The sequence below is a fragment of the Trifolium pratense genome, linkage group LG3, assembly GCF_020283565.1.
Source record: "Trifolium pratense cultivar HEN17-A07 linkage group LG3, ARS_RC_1.1, whole genome shotgun sequence".
In the NCBI taxonomy this organism is placed as follows: domain Eukaryota; kingdom Viridiplantae; phylum Streptophyta; class Magnoliopsida; order Fabales; family Fabaceae; genus Trifolium; species Trifolium pratense.
In genome coordinates, this window is record NC_060061.1 from 6409412 (window position 1) to 6428927 (window position 19516).

The following is a 19516-nucleotide window of genomic DNA, read 5'->3' on the forward strand; positions in this document are numbered from 1 at the left end:
TGTAAAATATATTATTTCTGTACATAATAATTGTGATCATGTATAACTCCATAATTCTGTCCAAAAAAAAAATGTATAACTCCATAATTTTAAAAAAAAAAACATCATAATAATATATTACATTATGACAATATAATTAGTTATTACCAATAAACATTTTATTTTATTTTAAAGTCGATATTTGTAGCATGAGTGGCAAGATTTTTATACCCATCCTTAATACACTTGCACACATCAATCACTTGAGTTTCTAGATATACAAAGACAAGTGCCACAGATGACAGATCTTTGTTACTTCAACTTTAAAAAGTTCCAATTGAGTCCTTGTCTTTATTTTTGGTTTTAATGTGGTCCAGCCAAGTCATTTAAAATGTTTGAGTAAAACACTACATTGATATAAATTTTATAAAATAAGGGACCATTTTGAAACTGAAAAAAGGACCATGTTGTTATAACTTTTGTGGTCCTTTTCTATAGCACAATCATTCTCCTTCTATTCATTTATCAATTTATGGACTTTTACTTGTTAGCATCAATACAAGATACTTGTCATGGATTAATCCTTACACATTTCCTTTTAAAGCAATCATTTACAGGTAACTATATATATAGCTAAATAGAAGGGAAAATAAAAAATCAAAAGCAACAAAACTTAAGTTGTCAGAAAAGCATAATCTGTTATAGGTCTGCTTCAGTGTATGGTGTTAGTTATGAGTATTGAGTACTCAATTTATGGTGAAAGTGCTAGTTCAGCCCAAGCTAAAGATTTGAGCTCCACACTTATTGATGTGTCAATTCTGCTCTCTAGCATGCTGCATAATTCTCTCATTGATGGACATACATCAGGTTCAGGACTAATACAAAGTGTTATCACCTCACATAATACTTTGAGATCATCAGATCCAAAATGTTTCAACTCAGGATCCACCAAATTTGACATTACTTCTGGCAATTCAAGATAATCCCTAGCCTGCATCACACATATGATATTAACATCAGAAACTTGATAAAAACTTCACAGTGCAATTCCTTGTGTGCTGTTTTTACTGTTTTTCGATCAGAGTTCACTAATGAAATGTGTATCTAAGGATCTGTTAGGATGTTTTAAAACGAGCAGAGTAGAATGGTGAATGGCAAAACCGCGAGCCTATGTTTTTCCAAAATGATAATAGTAAAACGCGAAGAATTTCTTACCCAATCCATTAAGTACCCTTCGTCCTTGCAGTATGGAGATCTCCCACTGATAATCTCAAGTACAAGTACTGCAAAAGCATAAATATTTCCTTTGGTATCAAGATAACGTGCTTGAAGTGAGTTTGGAAGAGTACAAACAGTGCCTTGGCTGCTAACGGAACCAGAATTTTTTTCTGATCTTTCGAGAATCGTCTTCCAACTTTCAAAATCAACCAGCTGCAATAGAAACTTATCATGACAATGACAACGACAACATCCAGCACATAAACATCGATGCACATCAAATGACTCTTATATATGTTAGAAAATTTGAACAAGGTTGTATGCACACCTTGGGGGAAAAATCTTCTGTAAGGTATATAGCATTGGAATTCAACTCTGAGATAGTGAACGGAGGTTCAATTTCAGTGTGCAAATACTTTAGTCCCCGCGCAATGCCTATGATAATTTTCATGCGCCGCGTCCATGATAACTGGAACCCTTCTTCATCTACAATCATAACTTCACGCTTTAAGGAATTGTAACACAAACACAAAATTCATATAACATACTACTACTAGCTAAGAATCTCAACTTACAACAATGTAAGAGTTCATAAAGTGTGCCATTTGATGCATAATCAAAAACCAGCATCCTTGTAAATGGACTGCTCTCACTACAATAGCCTAGTAGCTTTCCTGTATTCTCATGATTTATCCTTGCCAAGTCTGCCACCTGAATGGCACCAATAGGAGAAAAGTTTAACAGTTTGATTTAATTATTTTTATCGCGTACCTTGCACACTGCAGTATTGGAATGATCTATTTACCTCTCTCTGAAAATAAAGTTCAAGGTGTCCAGTCCAATTCTCTTCCTTGATGCAGAGGGAAATTGCAGCAATCTCAGGTCCACCTTTCATTGTACCTTTGTAGACCACACTATCCGGCGAGGATCCGATTATGTTGCTGAAGTCTTCGCAAGCCACCTCAAGCTCTTGTCTGCTATACCTCGTCACATCTTTCAACATCTCAGAATCTGCACATTGATAGTGTTACTATGTCTAAAATGATCAAAACAGCAATAGAAATATTGGTAGTAGGAATCAAAAGAGAGTAAGAAATCGAACCTATAGATACTGCAATTTGCTCTTTTTCGCTTGCAGATTTCTTCCAAGGAATAATGATGGATGATTTGTTGTTACATCTTTGTATGGCAGTGAGAATACCAATCAGAAAGAGAGCACCAACCATGGTTCCGGTCGCTATTTCTAGAGCCAAAAGCCAAGCAGGTTTTGAGCTTCCTTTATGCTTTGATAAATGTACAGCTTTAGAATGGGGCTTCACTACTGGATGGCCCTGAGCAGGTGAAGCTCCAGCTATAAAATAATAATTCATTGTTAGATGTAAAACAAGCTAGTAACAGTTAAAATTTAAAAGTATATTCTAGTATATATATTAGGGTTCAGTATGATTAAGATTTATGACATGTCCACAAAGATGCAACTTAATTGATTTTTAGATTTTAAACGTAAATATATTGTCTTACGTACCACATTGAACTTTAGTCCGCTGTTTTATGTCTTTGACATGGAGGCAATTCCCTTGAAAGCTAGTTCTGTAAGACAGAATTTATGTTATTTAAGTAATGAGGTCGACTAGAATGCAACCATGACAAGAAGATTATAAGAAAAAATACCTTGGAAGATACTCCAAGCATTTCGGTATGCTACCAACCAAAAAGTTATATGAAAAATCTGCAAATTTAAGTGACAAACGACAGAAGCCAGTCGAATTTGCATTTGAGGCATACCTGAATAAATAATGGGATCAATAGGAAATCAGCTTAACAAGATCCAGATTTTGATGGTATTACTTGTTATAGTATACATGAATGAAGATAATGACTTCACAATCAAGCTATACTAATTAAAATTTAAATCTTTTTACTCACATTTGATGCTTATTTGAAGGAGAATTTGAAGTTCTAGAAGCAGGAATAGACCCTTCAAGCTTATTCCTATCTAACCGAAGTTCTTGAAGGTATTTCAAATTTGCAAGCTCTGGAGGTAACCTACCAGTCAAACCATTGGAACGCATATTTCTACAAGAATCAAAATAGAATTCAAAAGTCAGAAATAATTTTCTCTAATTAGGAAGAACATAGCATAAGCATATTGATTTCCTATTACATTTTTACGATTTCGGTCAAATTTCCAATCTCTGGAGGAATTGGTCCTGATAACTGATTTTTTCCCAAATCCAACACCTTAAGCGATTTTAAGGCGCTCCATTCTTTCGGTATTATTCCAATGAGTTTGTTACCATCCAGGATTCTACAACAATAAAAACCACAAATCTGTCACAACCATGATACTAATCCAGTACTATTACACAAGTCAATAAATTTTTCTGAATGAGAATCATACAGTTCTTGCAAGTAGGTTATTTTCCCAATTTCTGGAGCAAGAAACCCTCTTAGTAATGCCCCTGACATGTTTCTGCAAACAAGGATCCCAATCTGTAGTATTAGACGCCTGCTAGCTAGAAATAGCTTATACATAAACACTTATATATAAGCACTTCATTAAACTGTTTATCTTAAGATGGCCTAATTACAATTTACAGCCCCAAAGAAATGTGCAAAATGGACCAATTATATCTTACAGCTTGATGACATGATCTCCAGACTCGGTGCATGAAACTCCATTCCAGTCACAAGGATCTGAATCCAAAGTATTCCAATCGGACAAAACCATAAGTGGATCCTCATACACAGCTTCTTTGAAGGTTGTAAGCGCCGAAACTGTGCAAAAAGCGAAAAATCTATAGTTAAAATAAAAAAAAAGCAATGCAAATTTTCATTAATGTAGATGCTGAATATCATAATTCTCAAGTTCCATTCTGGAAAAGCCAATACAAAAGTATAATAAGAATGAAAGTAACTAATTAATCTCAAAACTTCCAAGTCCACATAACAAACAAAACTAACATTTTGCTACATGATTATGACTCTACACATTGACTTCCGTGTTCAAACAAAAAGAGTAACAAAAATATCAGATTAACCAAGTTTGGTGTTTTCCTTATCTTTTAACAGCAGCCAAACAGAGATTAACAAAGTCAAGAGTCAAGATCTGAGAACAAGTACCTTCATTTGATGCCACCAAACCAGAAGCTACAAAAGAGAGCATAGAAACCAAACCCAAAAACAACAATGAAGTACACAACAACTTCATTTTTCTTTCTTCCTTGTTAATTCAGCAGACAACAAAAACTGAATATCACAGAATTTGGTGGAATTTTTTAACCTTAAAAACACATACTACAAACTAAAACAAGTTCAAAGGTTCTAGAAAAACACAGTACTATAATGTTTTATAAATGAAGATAAAAGTAGTGAAACAGGAACAGGATCAAGAGTTTTTAAATCCTAGATTTGAAAAGTATATGTCAGTGAGAGAAAGAAGAGAGAGAAACAAATTGTGAAAGAGAGAGACATAGACATTGACACAGTACTTGACTAAAGTTTGAAGACAACCCAGAAGAAGATTAAACTTGGATTCAAAGAGAGTTTATCCAAGATTGGATTTTGATGGCACTATGCTGAAAAGGAGAGAATTTTTTATTTCTACTTGTGTAAAAAAATGGCGGTTTATGTATATTTTTGGAACAAAAATTCAATCTTTTTCTCTTGGTTTGTACGTACTATATATTTCAATTAAATTAAAATGTTTGAACAGTATTATTGCAGTTGAGTAGCGTATGAAATATAGGATTTTTGTAGTAATGATTGCATTTTCAGAAACAAATGAGTATTCTGTTATGTGTGTTTTTTTTAAATTTTTTTTCTTGAGATGATAAATTAGTATTCTTTGTTTTTGCATTAATAAATAAATTGTCAAAGATTATTCTGATCGAGATTAATTACATTGACTTGTATAAAAACTGATTTTTATTTTTATGTTAAACAGTAATGAGCATTTACAAGACATTATTTTCTTTCCTTTGGTAAAATAATAGTGGATGATATCTCCTAAATTAGTGATAGTAATTGAATTGATGAGCTAGCCGATAATGGATAAAGTATTCGATCAAATTTGTAATGTTTGATAAGATTAGGAGTTAAATTAATCGATAAATAAATATGAAAAACAATAAGCTAGTAGCCTAGTACAACAATGGTATAAGCTGCTTAGAAATATTTGTTACCAGACAAATTTATTTTGATCATATAAATAAACTTATACACTATGTATAAATTATTTGCTAAAAATTCAAAAGTTAGAGTCTTAGTCCATTAATTTGGGAAAGAAAAAAAATTACTTGGTTGATGATTTTCTTTTTTTGACCTGAGAGTTATAAACTTTTTAAGGAGTTTTAATACATATATCCACTTTCTAAAAAAAAAAAAGGTGAAGATTTGGTCATTCATAAATTTTTATGGGACAATTCAAAATAAAAGTCAAATTAATTTCCAACATTTTCATACCGAAAATGAATTAATCTCTCTGTATGAATAGGAGGACAAGTTTTATTTTTGTTAGAAACTAAAAATTTGTGAAGGATCATAATGGACCTTCACTAAAAAAACTCTCTTATATGTTCATTTTTACAAAAAAGAAGAAGAAAAGAAGCAAAAAAAACTCTAAACATAAGACTTATTTCAAATTATTAGATAGTATGTTACTTTGTTGAGTTTAAATTTGAATCTTTAATAGAATTCGAGTTCAAATTTTTGGTAGAACAAAACATTATGAAACTCATATATTCCGTCTTTTTAAAATATAAAAATTGTTATTTTTAATATAAAATTTATCTCTTTTACATTCTTTAACTAGTATCACAACCACACTAGTTAGCATGATACATTAAAAAAAATAGAATTATGCACCATGCTAAAGTGCTTTTTTGACAAACAAATGAATTCCTTTTGAATTCCACATTTCACGGTTGTTCTCCATCTAATTAAATTCTAAAATAATTATTAAGTGTTTATTTGGCATAGATTTTTTTGAAGCTTATGCAAATAGCTTATGCAATATAAATTAAGTTTTATGTTATTTTATAAGTTCACACTAGTGAAAATTGTAATTTTATAAGCTATTTTATCATAAACTACCTTGACAAACTTATAATAATATATAAAAATTGCATAAATTGTTTGCATAAACTCTAAATAAGAGAAAAAAAAATAAGGCCAAACGATCCCTAAAACTATTTTTTTTTTTTTGAACGTAAAGTATCTACTCCATTTCATTCATAATAATATCACGAATACAAAGGGGAACATCAATGAAAATGTGGAAACTAGCTAAGGATGTGGCCTCTCTTGCTAATACATGAGCGACCTCATTGGTTTGTCTCCTAATATACTCAACCCGAGAGTTTCTAAAATGTGTGTTAAACATGGTCCTACAGTCCTTAATAATATCACCAAGCTCAGACTCATCTCTATTCTTACTATGAAATTTAGTTACAACAATTTGTGAGTCAAGCTCGAAATCCACATGCTCCAGTTGTAAATCTTGAATCCATTTCATGGCATGCAACAATCCCAACGCCTCACCAATGTCCACATTCATAATTGGAGAGAACCATTCCGTCTTAGCAAGTACAAAACTTCCTTGATCATCTCTAACGCATACTCCTATACCCACTTTGTTGAGAATAGTGGAGAAGGATGCATCTATATTGCATTTGTACCTTCCAATAGATGGTTTGGACCACCTAGTACCCGCTATAGTTGGTTGAATTCTACTTTGCTTTTGTTTCATTTCTTGTGTTTGGTTCCAACCTGTTAAGAGATTAATGCCACGATCACACACAACAATGACCGATTCTACTTCATTTCTCCACAATTTATTGTTCCTATGTTGCCAAATACTCCAAAGCAAAACTGAGAAGAGTGAAAAGTGGTCTGCTGCCATATGTTGTGCTAGTTCAAGCACACATCCAGATACACTTGTAGTAGTGTTTAAGGAATGTTGAACTTGATGCCACAACCCACACCTCTGCCAAATTTGAATGCTATTCCTGCAATAGAAAAAAAGATGTGTACTATCCTCAACTAATTCGTTACATAGCACACACATATCAGAGCAATGAACACCCTTTTGGTTAAGGCGAGCTCTAGTTGGAACACAATTTCTACACAGACGCCAAATGAAATTTTTAACTTTAGGAGGGATTCTAGCTTTCCAAAGAAAACTCCAGTTGCCAGAAACTTGAAGATGAGTTGTATCAAGGATATTCTCAACGCATTGTCGATAAGCGCTCTTGACGGAATATGTTCCATCCTTTTCATGTCTCCAAATTATCTTATCATGATTAACTGAATTGAAAAGAGGGGTTCTCAACACCATATCTGCAACTGAGGCATCAAACAAAGAATTCACTAAATTAACATCCCAATGCTTACCATCATCACCAAACAGGTCTGAAACATTCAGCTGGTGAAGTTCCTCTGCCAAGTTCGGTGGCTTAGAAATCACAGCACCATTAACAAGCCATTGTTGGTCCCATATAGAAATATTGTGACCTGACCCAATGCTCCACTTGTAACCATCACGAACAATGAACTTTGCACTCCAAATACTTCGCCAAACATAACTTGGGTTGTGACCAATGCTAGACTTAAGAAAATCACTTCTAGGAAAGTATCTAGCTTTGAAAAGACGAGTGATTAAACTACCTGAATTAGTCATGAATTTACAGGCTTGTTTTCCGAGCATTGCATAATTAAAAGCACTAATACTTTTAAACCCCAAGCCACCCACATTCTTGGGCATTGACAAACGATCCCAAGATAGCCAATGAATACCTTTAGACTGCTCCTTGTTATGTCCCCACCAAAACGAGTTCATCATCTTCTCAATCTCATCACAAAGGGAGGATGGAATTAGAAATATGCTCATAACATAGGACGGGATTGATTGTAGGACCGATTTGATTAAAATCTCTCTGCCTGCTTGAGATAAACATTTACTGCTCCAAGAAGTTATTTTTTTCCAAATCCTGTCTTTGATAAACTTGAAAGTGGATTTTCTACTCCTACCCACCATCGACGGGAGCCCAAGATATTTACCAGTTCCTAATACTTGTTGCACTCCTAAGATGGATGCAACAGAGTCTTTAACAGAAGCAACAACATTACGGCTACAATAGAATTCAGATTTTTGCAAATTGATGGATTGACCGGAGGCCTCTTCATATGTAGCAAGGATGTTCTTCATAGCCAACGCCTCATGGTCAGATGCTTTGAAAAACATAAAACAGTCATCTGCGAAGAGGAGATGAGAGATAATAGGAGCATTTCTACAAATTTTAACTCCATGTATGTCCCCTCTAGTTTCTGCTTTTCTGATCAATGCTGATAAACCTTCAGCACAAATGATAAATAAGTAAGGTGAGAGAGGGTCTCCCTGGCGCAAACCTCGGCCTGGAACGATTGGCCCTACTACGTTGCCGTTAATAATCACCGAATAATCAACAGTTTCCACACATAGCATAATCCAAGATATCCATTTATGAGAAAAACCCATTGCTGAGAGGACGTCCCTGAGGTAGTCCCAATCTATTCTGTCATATGCTTTGCTAATATCTAGCTTGAGAGCCACTTCACCAACTCGGCCACGCGTTTTAGATTTCATGTAGTGGACTAGCTCGATGGCAGCCATTGCATTGTCAAGAATAGAACGCCCTGGAACAAAAGCGGATTGATTCTCAGATATGCATTTATCCAGAACAAATTTCAATCTATTGGCGAGCACCTTAGCAACCACTTTGTATAACACATTACATAAAGCAATAGGTCTCCAATCCTTCATAGAAGTTTGAACATCACCTTTAGGAATAAGAGTAATATTTGTGGAGTTTAAATTTTCTGGAAACATGCCTGACTCTAGCCAGTGGCAGCCTGCATTGTATATTTCAGTCCCACACATATCCCAAAAGTGTTGATAAAAACCCGAATTAAAACCATCTGGACCAGGACATTTATCCACCTGCATAGAAAACATCGCCTCTCTGAATTCTTCAAGCATAAATGGAGCTGTTAGAGCATCATTATCGTCACTTGTTACCGATCTAGAAATAACATTTAGGACTGCATCACGTGAGCTTGTCTGCTTTTGGAACAACTCGACAAAATATTCTTTAGCAATAACATTCAGTTCATCTATTGTCATGCGTCAATTATGCTTCTGGTCTGAAGGTATAACATATTAACATCCCCACTCCTACCCTACTTTTCTCAAATAAATAATTTTTTTTTTTGACCCGAAAGGTATTATGAATAGTCTGACAAAAAAAAATTGTGTTTTTATGTTTTTTCTACTAATTGTTTTAAGTAGCCACTATTACTTAATACGTATTTTATTTTCATGCAGCTGCGTAGTGAATTTAGGTTATTAGTATATTACCATATGTTTCGTATATATGTCCAAATACGTGACTTCAAATGTAGTAATCTATTATTTATATATTTAGGAGTTTCTCTCTCATGGTCTTATTCCTATGTGGCACCATTTCCTTGATCCATGTCTTACGTGGCATTCTAATATTTCTCCAATTCCTATGTGGCTAACTATGAAGGCCTTTGCAATTTCTCTAATACATGATGATATCATTTTACTTAGAATCTTTGGCTAATTTGGAAATTCAATCATTTTTCAATTATTGTTTATAAATCGAATTTAATGCACCTATTAAAAATAATTTTAAAAGGAAATAATTGACTATTTTTGTACCAATTTTGTCAAAAAAAAAATTATTTTTGTACCAAAGCAATTGTTTTTAAATTTTTTTTTATGAAAGGAAGATTGCCAACTGCATATAATAATTAGGTATAATTGTCAGCTGGATATAATAATTTTTATGGTCTTCAAATTCAATTAAAAAAATATTAAATCTTTATGGTCTCCAAATTATTCTCTCACAAATTTTTTTCTAAATGGTCGTGTATCAAAATACTAAGGTCACACACACACATATATATATTGTATTACGGTAAAAACAAAATTTATTATATATTTTCATAATTTTATAATTATATAGAGTCACATAATAAAATTAATATTTTATTATTATTTAAAAAAATTGGAATATGTGTGTTATATTCATGTGCATTAATTTATTTAATTTATTTATAATATAATGGAATATGTCTTATTTACTAATTTACTAATTACTAATTTACTAATATATTTTTAAAATTAAAAATGGAATCAATATATTTGACTTTTAATGAATTAAATTTCATATTAAAGACAAAATTACTCATTTGTCCATTTTTTTTACTATATATATAACATTTGTCTGAACTCTAAAACTCACAATTTTTCAATCTTCATTATCTTTTATTCATCTCTCTCGATAATCACTATTTTTTCTGTATATCGCCACCTTTTTAAATTTCTTTATTTTTTCTTCTTTGTTGGATGTTTCTTATATTTTTAATATATTGTTTGTTTTACCTTTTAGATTATTTTCTTTTGGTCATCTTTTTATTTATTAATCCTATTTATTTTTCGTGACAGGGAAATAATTGAGAGGCAAGACAAAATGCATCACATTCTCACAAAATGGATTGAATTGAGAACTCGGAGTCTGTTTTAACAACTGTAGTTTTGTTTTTATAGAAAATCTTGCTTATAGCACTTTATCAATATCAATGATGTCTTGGATACAAGTTGGAATATCAATGATGTATTTACTTGATGAATCTATCAACAAATTAATCAAATGATGTATTTTTCCAATAGTATTAAGTTCATCATTATTGTATATTTTTCTATTGCAATTTTTATTTTATACTTCTTTTTTTAAAAAAAAGGAGATCTTTATTTTTGCGAATCTATTATCTATTATTTATATGTTTAAGAGTTTTTTCTCAAGGAAACAAATCTACGTGTCACTTTCTTATGAACTTTAATTTTTATTAATCCAATGTGGCATCCTCTCATTCATCATTCTCTTAGGTGGCGTCCTCTCATTTCTTTTACCGGTCAAAATCTCACGTGACAATCTCTCAATTCATTTTGCTGATATGTCATTCTTCTATGTTTTTTCCTTTAGTCATTAGTGCTCAATTATAAATATAGAAATTGTTCAATCAGGTTTTATGAACAAATGTCTATATATTAATATTTTGATACAATTGAAATTTTACGTATGGAAACTTTTGATTATTGACCAACTCATTTTTGGAATATATATTGATTAAATTAAATCAATGCTGAAATGTATGGAAATTTCAAAAATTAAGGACCAAAAATCTACTATAGTTTCTATATATACGGGTCAACATGTAAGAGTGAGGGTCATTTAGTGTCTCAGCGCCCCTTCTCTATTTTCTCTTCTCACCTTCACTGAACAAAAATACTTACCTTAAAAGGAATATAAAAAAAAATAAAAATAGTAATTTAATTGTTCACAAAAAAAGTTATTCTTAAACTTCATACTTATCGAACAGAGAAAATGGTGTGATTGTTTGAAATATAAAAGGAATGAAGTAATTGACTTCATAGATTATTTTTCTATTTTATTTTATTATTTTATTAATTTTATTAATAAAAAAAAGTTACATAGTGATTTATACCAAACATAATATTACAATAGGGGGTATTGATAAAAAAATAATCTACTTGGAGGTATTAAGCAAAAAATAACTTACACGGGGAGGGACATACATTTGTAGATTTTATTATATAAAAATTACGATAAATATCAATTGAAAGTAAGGAAAGTAACAATGATTTTATATATAAAAAAAGAAAGAATTAAAAGTAATAATATCATGTATTACTTTGTTTTTATTTTCCAAACATCACCGTAAGATAAACAAATAGATAAATTTTTTAAAATTTGCACCATTAACAAATGAGATATGCATAAAAAATGATATAAATTTTTTTTGTGTCAAGCAAATGACAAATAATTCTACTGTTCATTACACAAATGTGAAATTTTTTCACACGGGGGCATGGGCTAAAATACTCCAGAAGAAAACAAATGTCTAAAGGAGAGAGATGACGATTAAGAACTAATATATATATATTAACCGTTAGATTAGTTTTTGCTTAATGACCTTTTTTATGAAAATAAAAGAACAAATATACGAACATGTGGGTTGGGAACGAGGAGTGGAGTATCACTCTCCGTTCTACCATTTCTCCTTAAAATCTCCAAAATTTGGATCATTTATCATATTTAAATAAATTATTACATTAAATATAAAATTAATTTTACAAATAATTAAAAAAATCACAATATTAAAATTTTAATAATCCATATTTTTCATGTGTGAAAAAAAATGATCTATATTTTTCATAGAACATTAACCCGGGCGATAGCACGGGTAAGTTATACTAGTAAAAATAAAATACGTGACTCCAGTCTCCAAATGTGACTCCAGTCTCTAAATGTGAATTTTACCTATATATAATAATGTCACCTCTTGTACCAGAAAAAATAATAATAATGTCACCTCAAGTACTACTCAAATTCAATAATCTCTACGTATATCTTAAATAATTTTTTACCTAACTACTGTGTCCAATTCAAGAATTAATCTGTGGGTTGGTGAAAGGACCAATTAAACTATAAATGTGTAGACTATTCTTTATACACATGCATATGATATATATAACAAAAGACAAGCATGACCCTCTTAAAGATAGTGTATATTTAAAGGAAGGAACCTTATGATCTTGAATTAAATTGCACAATAAGACTCCTTCAATATAAAAAAAAAACCCAACTCTCAAAGCATAATTTGATGAAAAATGAATTTAATATATAAATTAAAGTCCATATATTTTTTTATGTGTTTTTGTTTTTAAAGTCAGCTATTGATTAGCTATCAAGTATATGTGTTGATGAAGATCAAAGACAGGTTGGGTCAGCAATTGGTAGAACTTTTTAAAAAATGATAGAGATGATATGATATTTGTTGTAGCTTTATGTCAAAGTGTTCCATCCACATCCATTTCTATTAGAGGTAGCTTCCTTTGGTTTGCTATCAAGAATCCTCCCATGTGCTTTGCTTTCCTAATAAAAGGGCCACACATGCCTTTTCTTTATTCAAATATATATATTTGATCTCCGACCGGTAAGAATAGAAAAATATCTCCTTAAATGAATTTTAGTTGCTTTGAGAAGATTATTCTTCGCAGTTGCGCGCGAAGTATATCTTTAATTTACCGATATATATTCTTTTCATAAGAAAGATAATTTTTTTTTGAACAAATGAAGATGGATCATATATATAAAACAGAGACCAAATAGTCTTCCCAGCACAAAGATGTAGTGTCGAAAGAGATTACAAAAAATTATACAAAATGTCAGACAACATGAGCAAAGATAAAAAAAGCATTAGTCGATTCCCAAACATAACAAATGATTCGACCACCAACTATGTAAATTTGCAACTAGTGTCACATTTGTCGTCTTCGACCACTAGAAAGATAAATTCTTGTGTGTACCATATTTGTTATTAATTGTTAGGTTACTTCATCCAATTGGTTTACCCCCTTCAATCCACTTACCTATTTTATCAGCTTTTTATTGCTTTTATGCAAGCCATGAATTTTTCAAGCTTCCTCAATAAAAATAGAACATATATGTGGCTAGAGATAATAGAAAAATGGTGGCATTTAGATACATAAATGGAGCACATAGTTTTCCAAGCAAGCCAAAATATTGCGTGGCTACAAATTAAAGACACTAGTGGTATAAAAGTAGTCATTCTTATTATAGCTTTCAAAATTGATTTTTTTTTTTTAAAGCCTATATACTAACTAGTGCTCAAATCACATTCTTAGTATAATTTTTGTTATTATCTTGGATGTGACGTACTAAGAATTTGTTTTCAACACAAAATTTATGCATTTTGAATTCTTCACAACTGCCCTTACGGAATTTAATATCAAGACTTTTTTTTTTTAATAAACCAAGATATGTTAAAGTATTTCATTGGATGATATATGAATGGAACATAATAATAAGTTTATATAAATGGAGGTGATGTTCATCTTATAAGTTAAATTAGACACATGATATAAAATTTGAGTCGAGCTTCAATTCTACAAAATTGGATTGTAAACTTATGTTCAAACAATATTTCATACAATAAGTGTTTGTTAATAATATTGTCGTACGCAACTGTGAATACTAATCTCTCTAAATAATTGAAATCCTTTTAAAAATTTATCTCTCTAGGTATATGTTTTTTCATACATGGCTGCAAATTCCCGACTAAATAGTTAAGATACTAAAAATTTATCTCCCTAGGTATATGGTTGATTTATTATCTTTGCGTAATCAAAATTGATTCAGGTGCAAGGAATTCAAAGGATTGGTTAATTAGATTTAGAAAAGAATGCTAGAGCACCATCATTTGGTTTGGTGAGAAAATTCCTTAAATCACAATGATTTACCGGTTTTTAAGTCAAAATATATTTCTTATTACTTTCAAAAATCACAACAATACAACTTATCTTTAAATTGCCAAAGTCACACAATCAGCCAGAAAGAATCATGTAGTTCATAATGATCAAATGTAGCTTCAAATTTAAGAATGTGTTTGGCACTATAATAGAAGAAATAATCTACAAATAAGGTATTTCTTCAAATACATAGAAATGTAATTGTATATGAATTGACATTGAACTCAAGTAGTTAATAAGTTTTTTCTATTACGAGTTATTTGGGAGAATCCGAATTCGATTCATGATGAGAACAATTCTTGATTAGACTCCGAACTTTGAATTACTACTTCAAAAATTGTTTAAGGCAATTGTAGGTGGCTAGAGTGGTGTTCAGTGGTAATCGGAGTTGTCGTTATTATAGCGGTTGGTGGTGGTCGAAGATGGTCAAAGTGGTGGTCGATGATGGTTCGGCGGACAATTTGCCGCAAATACCAATAAGCCAAGCAAATCAAACTCCTCTGGTAGATCAAGTAACATGTGGGCCTGCAAATCTTGCGCCCCTACCTTTTCTCCACTTCCTATTCACACCTCACGTTTTGGAGGATTGAGGTTCCTTTTTATTCTCCTTATCTTTTTGGGTCAAATACCCCCTTATACTTAATCTTGGTTTGTGGGTATGGTATCATTTGTATTTTCGTCCATTTTTTTTGGGTAAGCATTTGCAAAAAATGGGGGGGGTGCAAAAAGTAGTACCATATTGCCATATTGGGTGCATGAATCAAAATTAAAACTGTGAGCATAAAGCCCATTAGTAGTCATGTTACAGAGTTAGCCTAATGCAAAGCAACGATTAAAATGTGCAAATATGATAGATTTGCCTTATTGCATACGCATAGTATCTTGCTAACTGCAATGGCATGAACAAATGTGAAAGTTATTGAAGTGTGAAATTAAGAACTATGGTAAAAAGGACATGGATGCATGTGCCAACGTGTAAATGAGTATCAAAGGTGCAAGTCAATTCTTCGTGTAAAAGTTTAAAACAGTTAGCAGGTGTCATGAATGAAAAAACTATCGATCGATCATATCACATAACTAATTTTAAAATATCTTTGTGATTTGACGAAATATGAAATATTCGCTAAATTTTGGTGTATCGATCTTATCTATATTCTCAAACGTAAACATTGGCGCAACAACTAGTCAAGCACACTTATGAATTAACCGGTCCATTAGTAATGTCAAGGTTTAAGGATCACATGTATCTTGCAGTCCAACGGAAGAGTTGGCATAAGGCAAATTATTGATGTTTTCTCTTCCGACCCCGCGTTTCTTTTATATCTCTAATTTTTTAATTTTGTCCTTGCAAAAAAATTCGATTTTTAGAAACCGAATTTTTTTTTGCCTCGAAAAAAAATTTCGGTTTCTAAAGACCGAAATTTACTCTGAATTTGCACTAGAAAAAATTCGGTTTCTGCAAACCGGATTTTTCTGCAAGGGCAAAATTGGAATGTTGGAGGGTATAAAAGAATCACGGGGAGTCGGTTGAGAAAACATCCAAATAATTTCATAATGCTTGTTGATTTTTAAGTTTAACTCTCTATTCCTTTCGAAATAATGTTTAATTCACTTTTTATATATAAACATGTTACTCCTTTTTATTTTTTGGTCAAGTAGGCATGGCTAGAAACTCACATATTGAAGTGAATAAGTGAAGGATTATGAGTTTGAGCTCTGACTCCTATAAATATAATGCGATACTTTGCTAACTAAATCGCGGTGAAAAAAAGAAACTACAACTCTTTAATTTGTTTGATTTATAAAAAAAAGTTAATTAATAGAGAAAACAAAGCGAAATGAAAGTACTAATTGTGCATGTGTTTTAATTATTCCTCCAATCTTTTCTCTTTGTTTCATTTGTTCTTAACATAAAAAGTCCTAATTCATCAAACAACAGTAAATCAGAGAGGAAATTGAAGAAGAGAATCAACTCTTAATCATTCAACTCTTTTATGTAACGTATCAATGCACTTGTGAGAATCAATCATCTCCAATTTTCTCTCCTAATTTTTATTTATTTAATTTTTATATCTCAATCCTTAACCTATGAACCAATGCACTTGCTAAGGGGGGTGAACCTGTTACAGATACAAATCAAAAATGAAATAGAACTCCTTCCTTCACAAACAGACAGAATCATACACCACTTATTAACTATAGCTAGACCTAGACAGCCGCAGCATTCACCAAACTAATTAGCATTGCAAATGGGACTTTTTTAGTACTATATATGTTGGTACATTCATTCATTCTATAGTCTAGATCTACGTAGATCATAATAAAATGAAGGGTCATGCTAAACAGTGCCCCCGGTACTTGTTAAGCATACCTAAAAAGAAAATAAAAAATAAAATTTATATTGAAAAGACAACTTTTTGTACTTTTGAGGCATTGAATGCACGCATTTCGAGACAGAATTTCTATTTTAACATGCTTAACCAGTGCCCCGGGGGCACTGTTTAGCATTTTCCTAAAATGAAAAGGTGAATTTAAGGAGCCAAACACGTGTGAATGAGATTACAATATTATGAACATAATTGCATATGCACAAAACACGTTTCTGCAGTCTAAATTAAAGTTTGTTCTTGATTTGTTTCCAACTTAATCCTTATCCAATGATTTGGTATGTATATGTCATCATTGTCTTTTATTAGGGTATACCTGATAGCTATAGGTATGTATATGAATATTGCTAAAGCTCGGGGACCTTGTCCAATTATACAAAGTCCCACCAATTAAATTATGTTTATTACTCTCTAATCCTAAATATAGAAAAAGGATCAATAAATCTTTTAATATGTTATATCCGTCACACTTTTCACCAAAAAATATATATAAATCTTACATGTTGCATTTATATATGAATGTGATTGTCTGAATGCATGTCATTGCGACTAAATAATTAAGCTGGAGATTGATCAAATCCACATGGAGTATGGGTTTATTTCAAATAATTGATTATTACATTTAGACACATTTTGATTGACTCGGTCGAATATGTCTGTTTAAGACTTTAAGTATAATATGTACTCAATTATACATGTCTTTGAGATATGGGCATGGCAAATATATGTATTGAACATGATATGTATAAATTAGGATATGAATAAACTAAGCCATAAAAAATGGCAATTTTTTTTTTGTTTATAACCCTGGTTCCTAGAGGAAAGACGTCCCAGTAGTTCAGAGTTCGGTCGTGAAGTAAGTAAAATCTGGCCAAGAAATTGTTCACACAGGAATCGAACCCGGGTTCACCCGAAATCCGTCTTTTTTGGTGAAGCTCATTAACCACTTGAGTCCAGTAACTTAGTCAGACAATATAAAATGAGACATTGAAAATTGAATTTATAATTCATATTGTAATACTCTTTCTCTAAACAAATATAGAGGGATAAAAAAATGTAAAACTTCATTTTTCATAAAACTTATTTTTTCATTCTCTTTCAATCTTTTTTGACAGAATCATTAAAATTGTTTTATAAAACACCTTTTATTTTTTGTTCTTTAGAAAATCCAATAAAAATTTATAAATTCTTTAAAATAAAAATATTGACATATAAGTTTTTTTTTAGATAACCTTATCAGAATAAAAATTAGTATGAGAGATAATTTATTCTTTAAAAGCATATTATCTTTACCTAATAACACCCACTTTGTTCTCAAAGGATAATGATTAATTATGCCATATATAACAAGAATATACTACTAGAATTATGTTCATGACATGCACTACCACCACTGATGATGAATTACTCCTTTTGTATGATAGTGTTGGAAACTTTGCACATATTTGTGCTTAGCAGTTAGCACTCTATCAATAATTATTTTGCTTAATATAGAAAAAAACAGATGATGATGAATTAATTCATTATTTTAACAGATAACGACACACATTAAGCAAAGTCAAGCATTTGTCTACACTACAGTGACATCAACAACCACAGTACTATTATAGTAATAGTAATTGGAAATGAACTACGTTCAATTCAGAAGTTTTTTTTTAATTTTTAGTTTTCAATCCTATCTAATAACTTTGTGCTTCAATATTCAAACTACTTTTTTCAGCTAATTCCACAAAAAGGATAGTCGTCTTCATGCACGGCCGTCTCTGGTTATTTATAGAGACTTTGTTTGAATATTAAAAATAACTCATAATAAAAAATATAAAAAATGTAAATAATAATCAATAATTAAAATAACTAGAACTAAAATCATGCAAGAAAGACATTATATGGATTTGAATTAAGGAATCTGCACCCAAACAATAGAGACTACCTCTAATTTATTGATACAAATTTGATAGGTTATAAACATAAAAAATATTTAATTATTATTATAATACCTCAAAATTTGAGGTCTAATACCGCCACACTCCCGACATATAGGTGTGGGCTGACCCTATCTTTTATTATAAGCTAGTATTTTATGTTTGTTTATCATCATAAAAATTAAATTAAAAAAATTATGTAAATAAAAATGATTTGCTAATTTTTTTTACTCATATTCTTGTTTAAAATGAATTTTAGATTTTTCTTCATATTCTTATTTTATACTATAAAATATGTATAAAAGAAACAAATAATAACTAATAAAATAATTATTTTAGTTAAAAAATATTTTTTTTCACACCAAAAGAAGAAAAATAACTCATCCAAATGAGTCGGTATCTCTCCATTTTTGTCACTATTAGGGTGTGTTTGATTTGTTAAAGGGTAAGTACTGGACAGAACAGTACAACACATGACAGAATAGCACAGAACAAACTTTTGGGATATTGAACATTTTTTTGTCTTATACGATATTTTGTTAATAAAATGGTATTTTGGCATTTTAGACAACTTGTACTGCGGACAAAAA

At 31.1% G+C, this 19516-nt stretch overlaps 1 protein-coding gene across 1 annotated transcript; it reads right to left on the reverse strand.

The window, feature by feature from the left end:
* Positions 1-421: 421 nt before the first annotated feature.
* On the reverse strand, positions 422-5084 carry LOC123915967 (probable LRR receptor-like serine/threonine-protein kinase At1g63430). The gene is made up of 13 exons (XM_045967269.1): positions 4321-5084; positions 3837-3975; positions 3599-3670; positions 3362-3505; positions 3124-3273; positions 2869-2982; positions 2723-2787; positions 2300-2548; positions 2003-2208; positions 1773-1908; positions 1526-1683; positions 1195-1410; positions 422-970 (listed from the first exon to the last, which is right to left on the reverse strand). Exons 1-13 carry the CDS (start codon positions 4406-4408, stop codon positions 731-733), a joined length of 1977 nt encoding a protein of 658 aa, XP_045823225.1. The 5' UTR covers positions 4409-5084; the 3' UTR covers positions 422-730.
* Between the last annotated feature and the right edge of the window lie 14432 nt (positions 5085-19516).

Bases quoted from the DNA above. Each gene is read 5' to 3' on its own strand.
- LOC123915967 (XM_045967269.1), bottom strand. From the start codon at position 4,408: ATGAAGTTGTTGTGTACTTCATTGTTGTTTTTGGGTTTGGTTTCTATG. The intron at 3,671-3,836 runs GTAAGATATAAT...CCTTGTTTGCAG, and splicing joins GGAGATCATGTCATCAAGCT to AAACATGTCAGGGGCATTAC. The intron at 2,983-3,123 runs GTGAGTAAAAAG...TTATTTATTCAG, and splicing joins CCTTCAAATAAGCATCAAAT to GTATGCCTCAAATGCAAATT.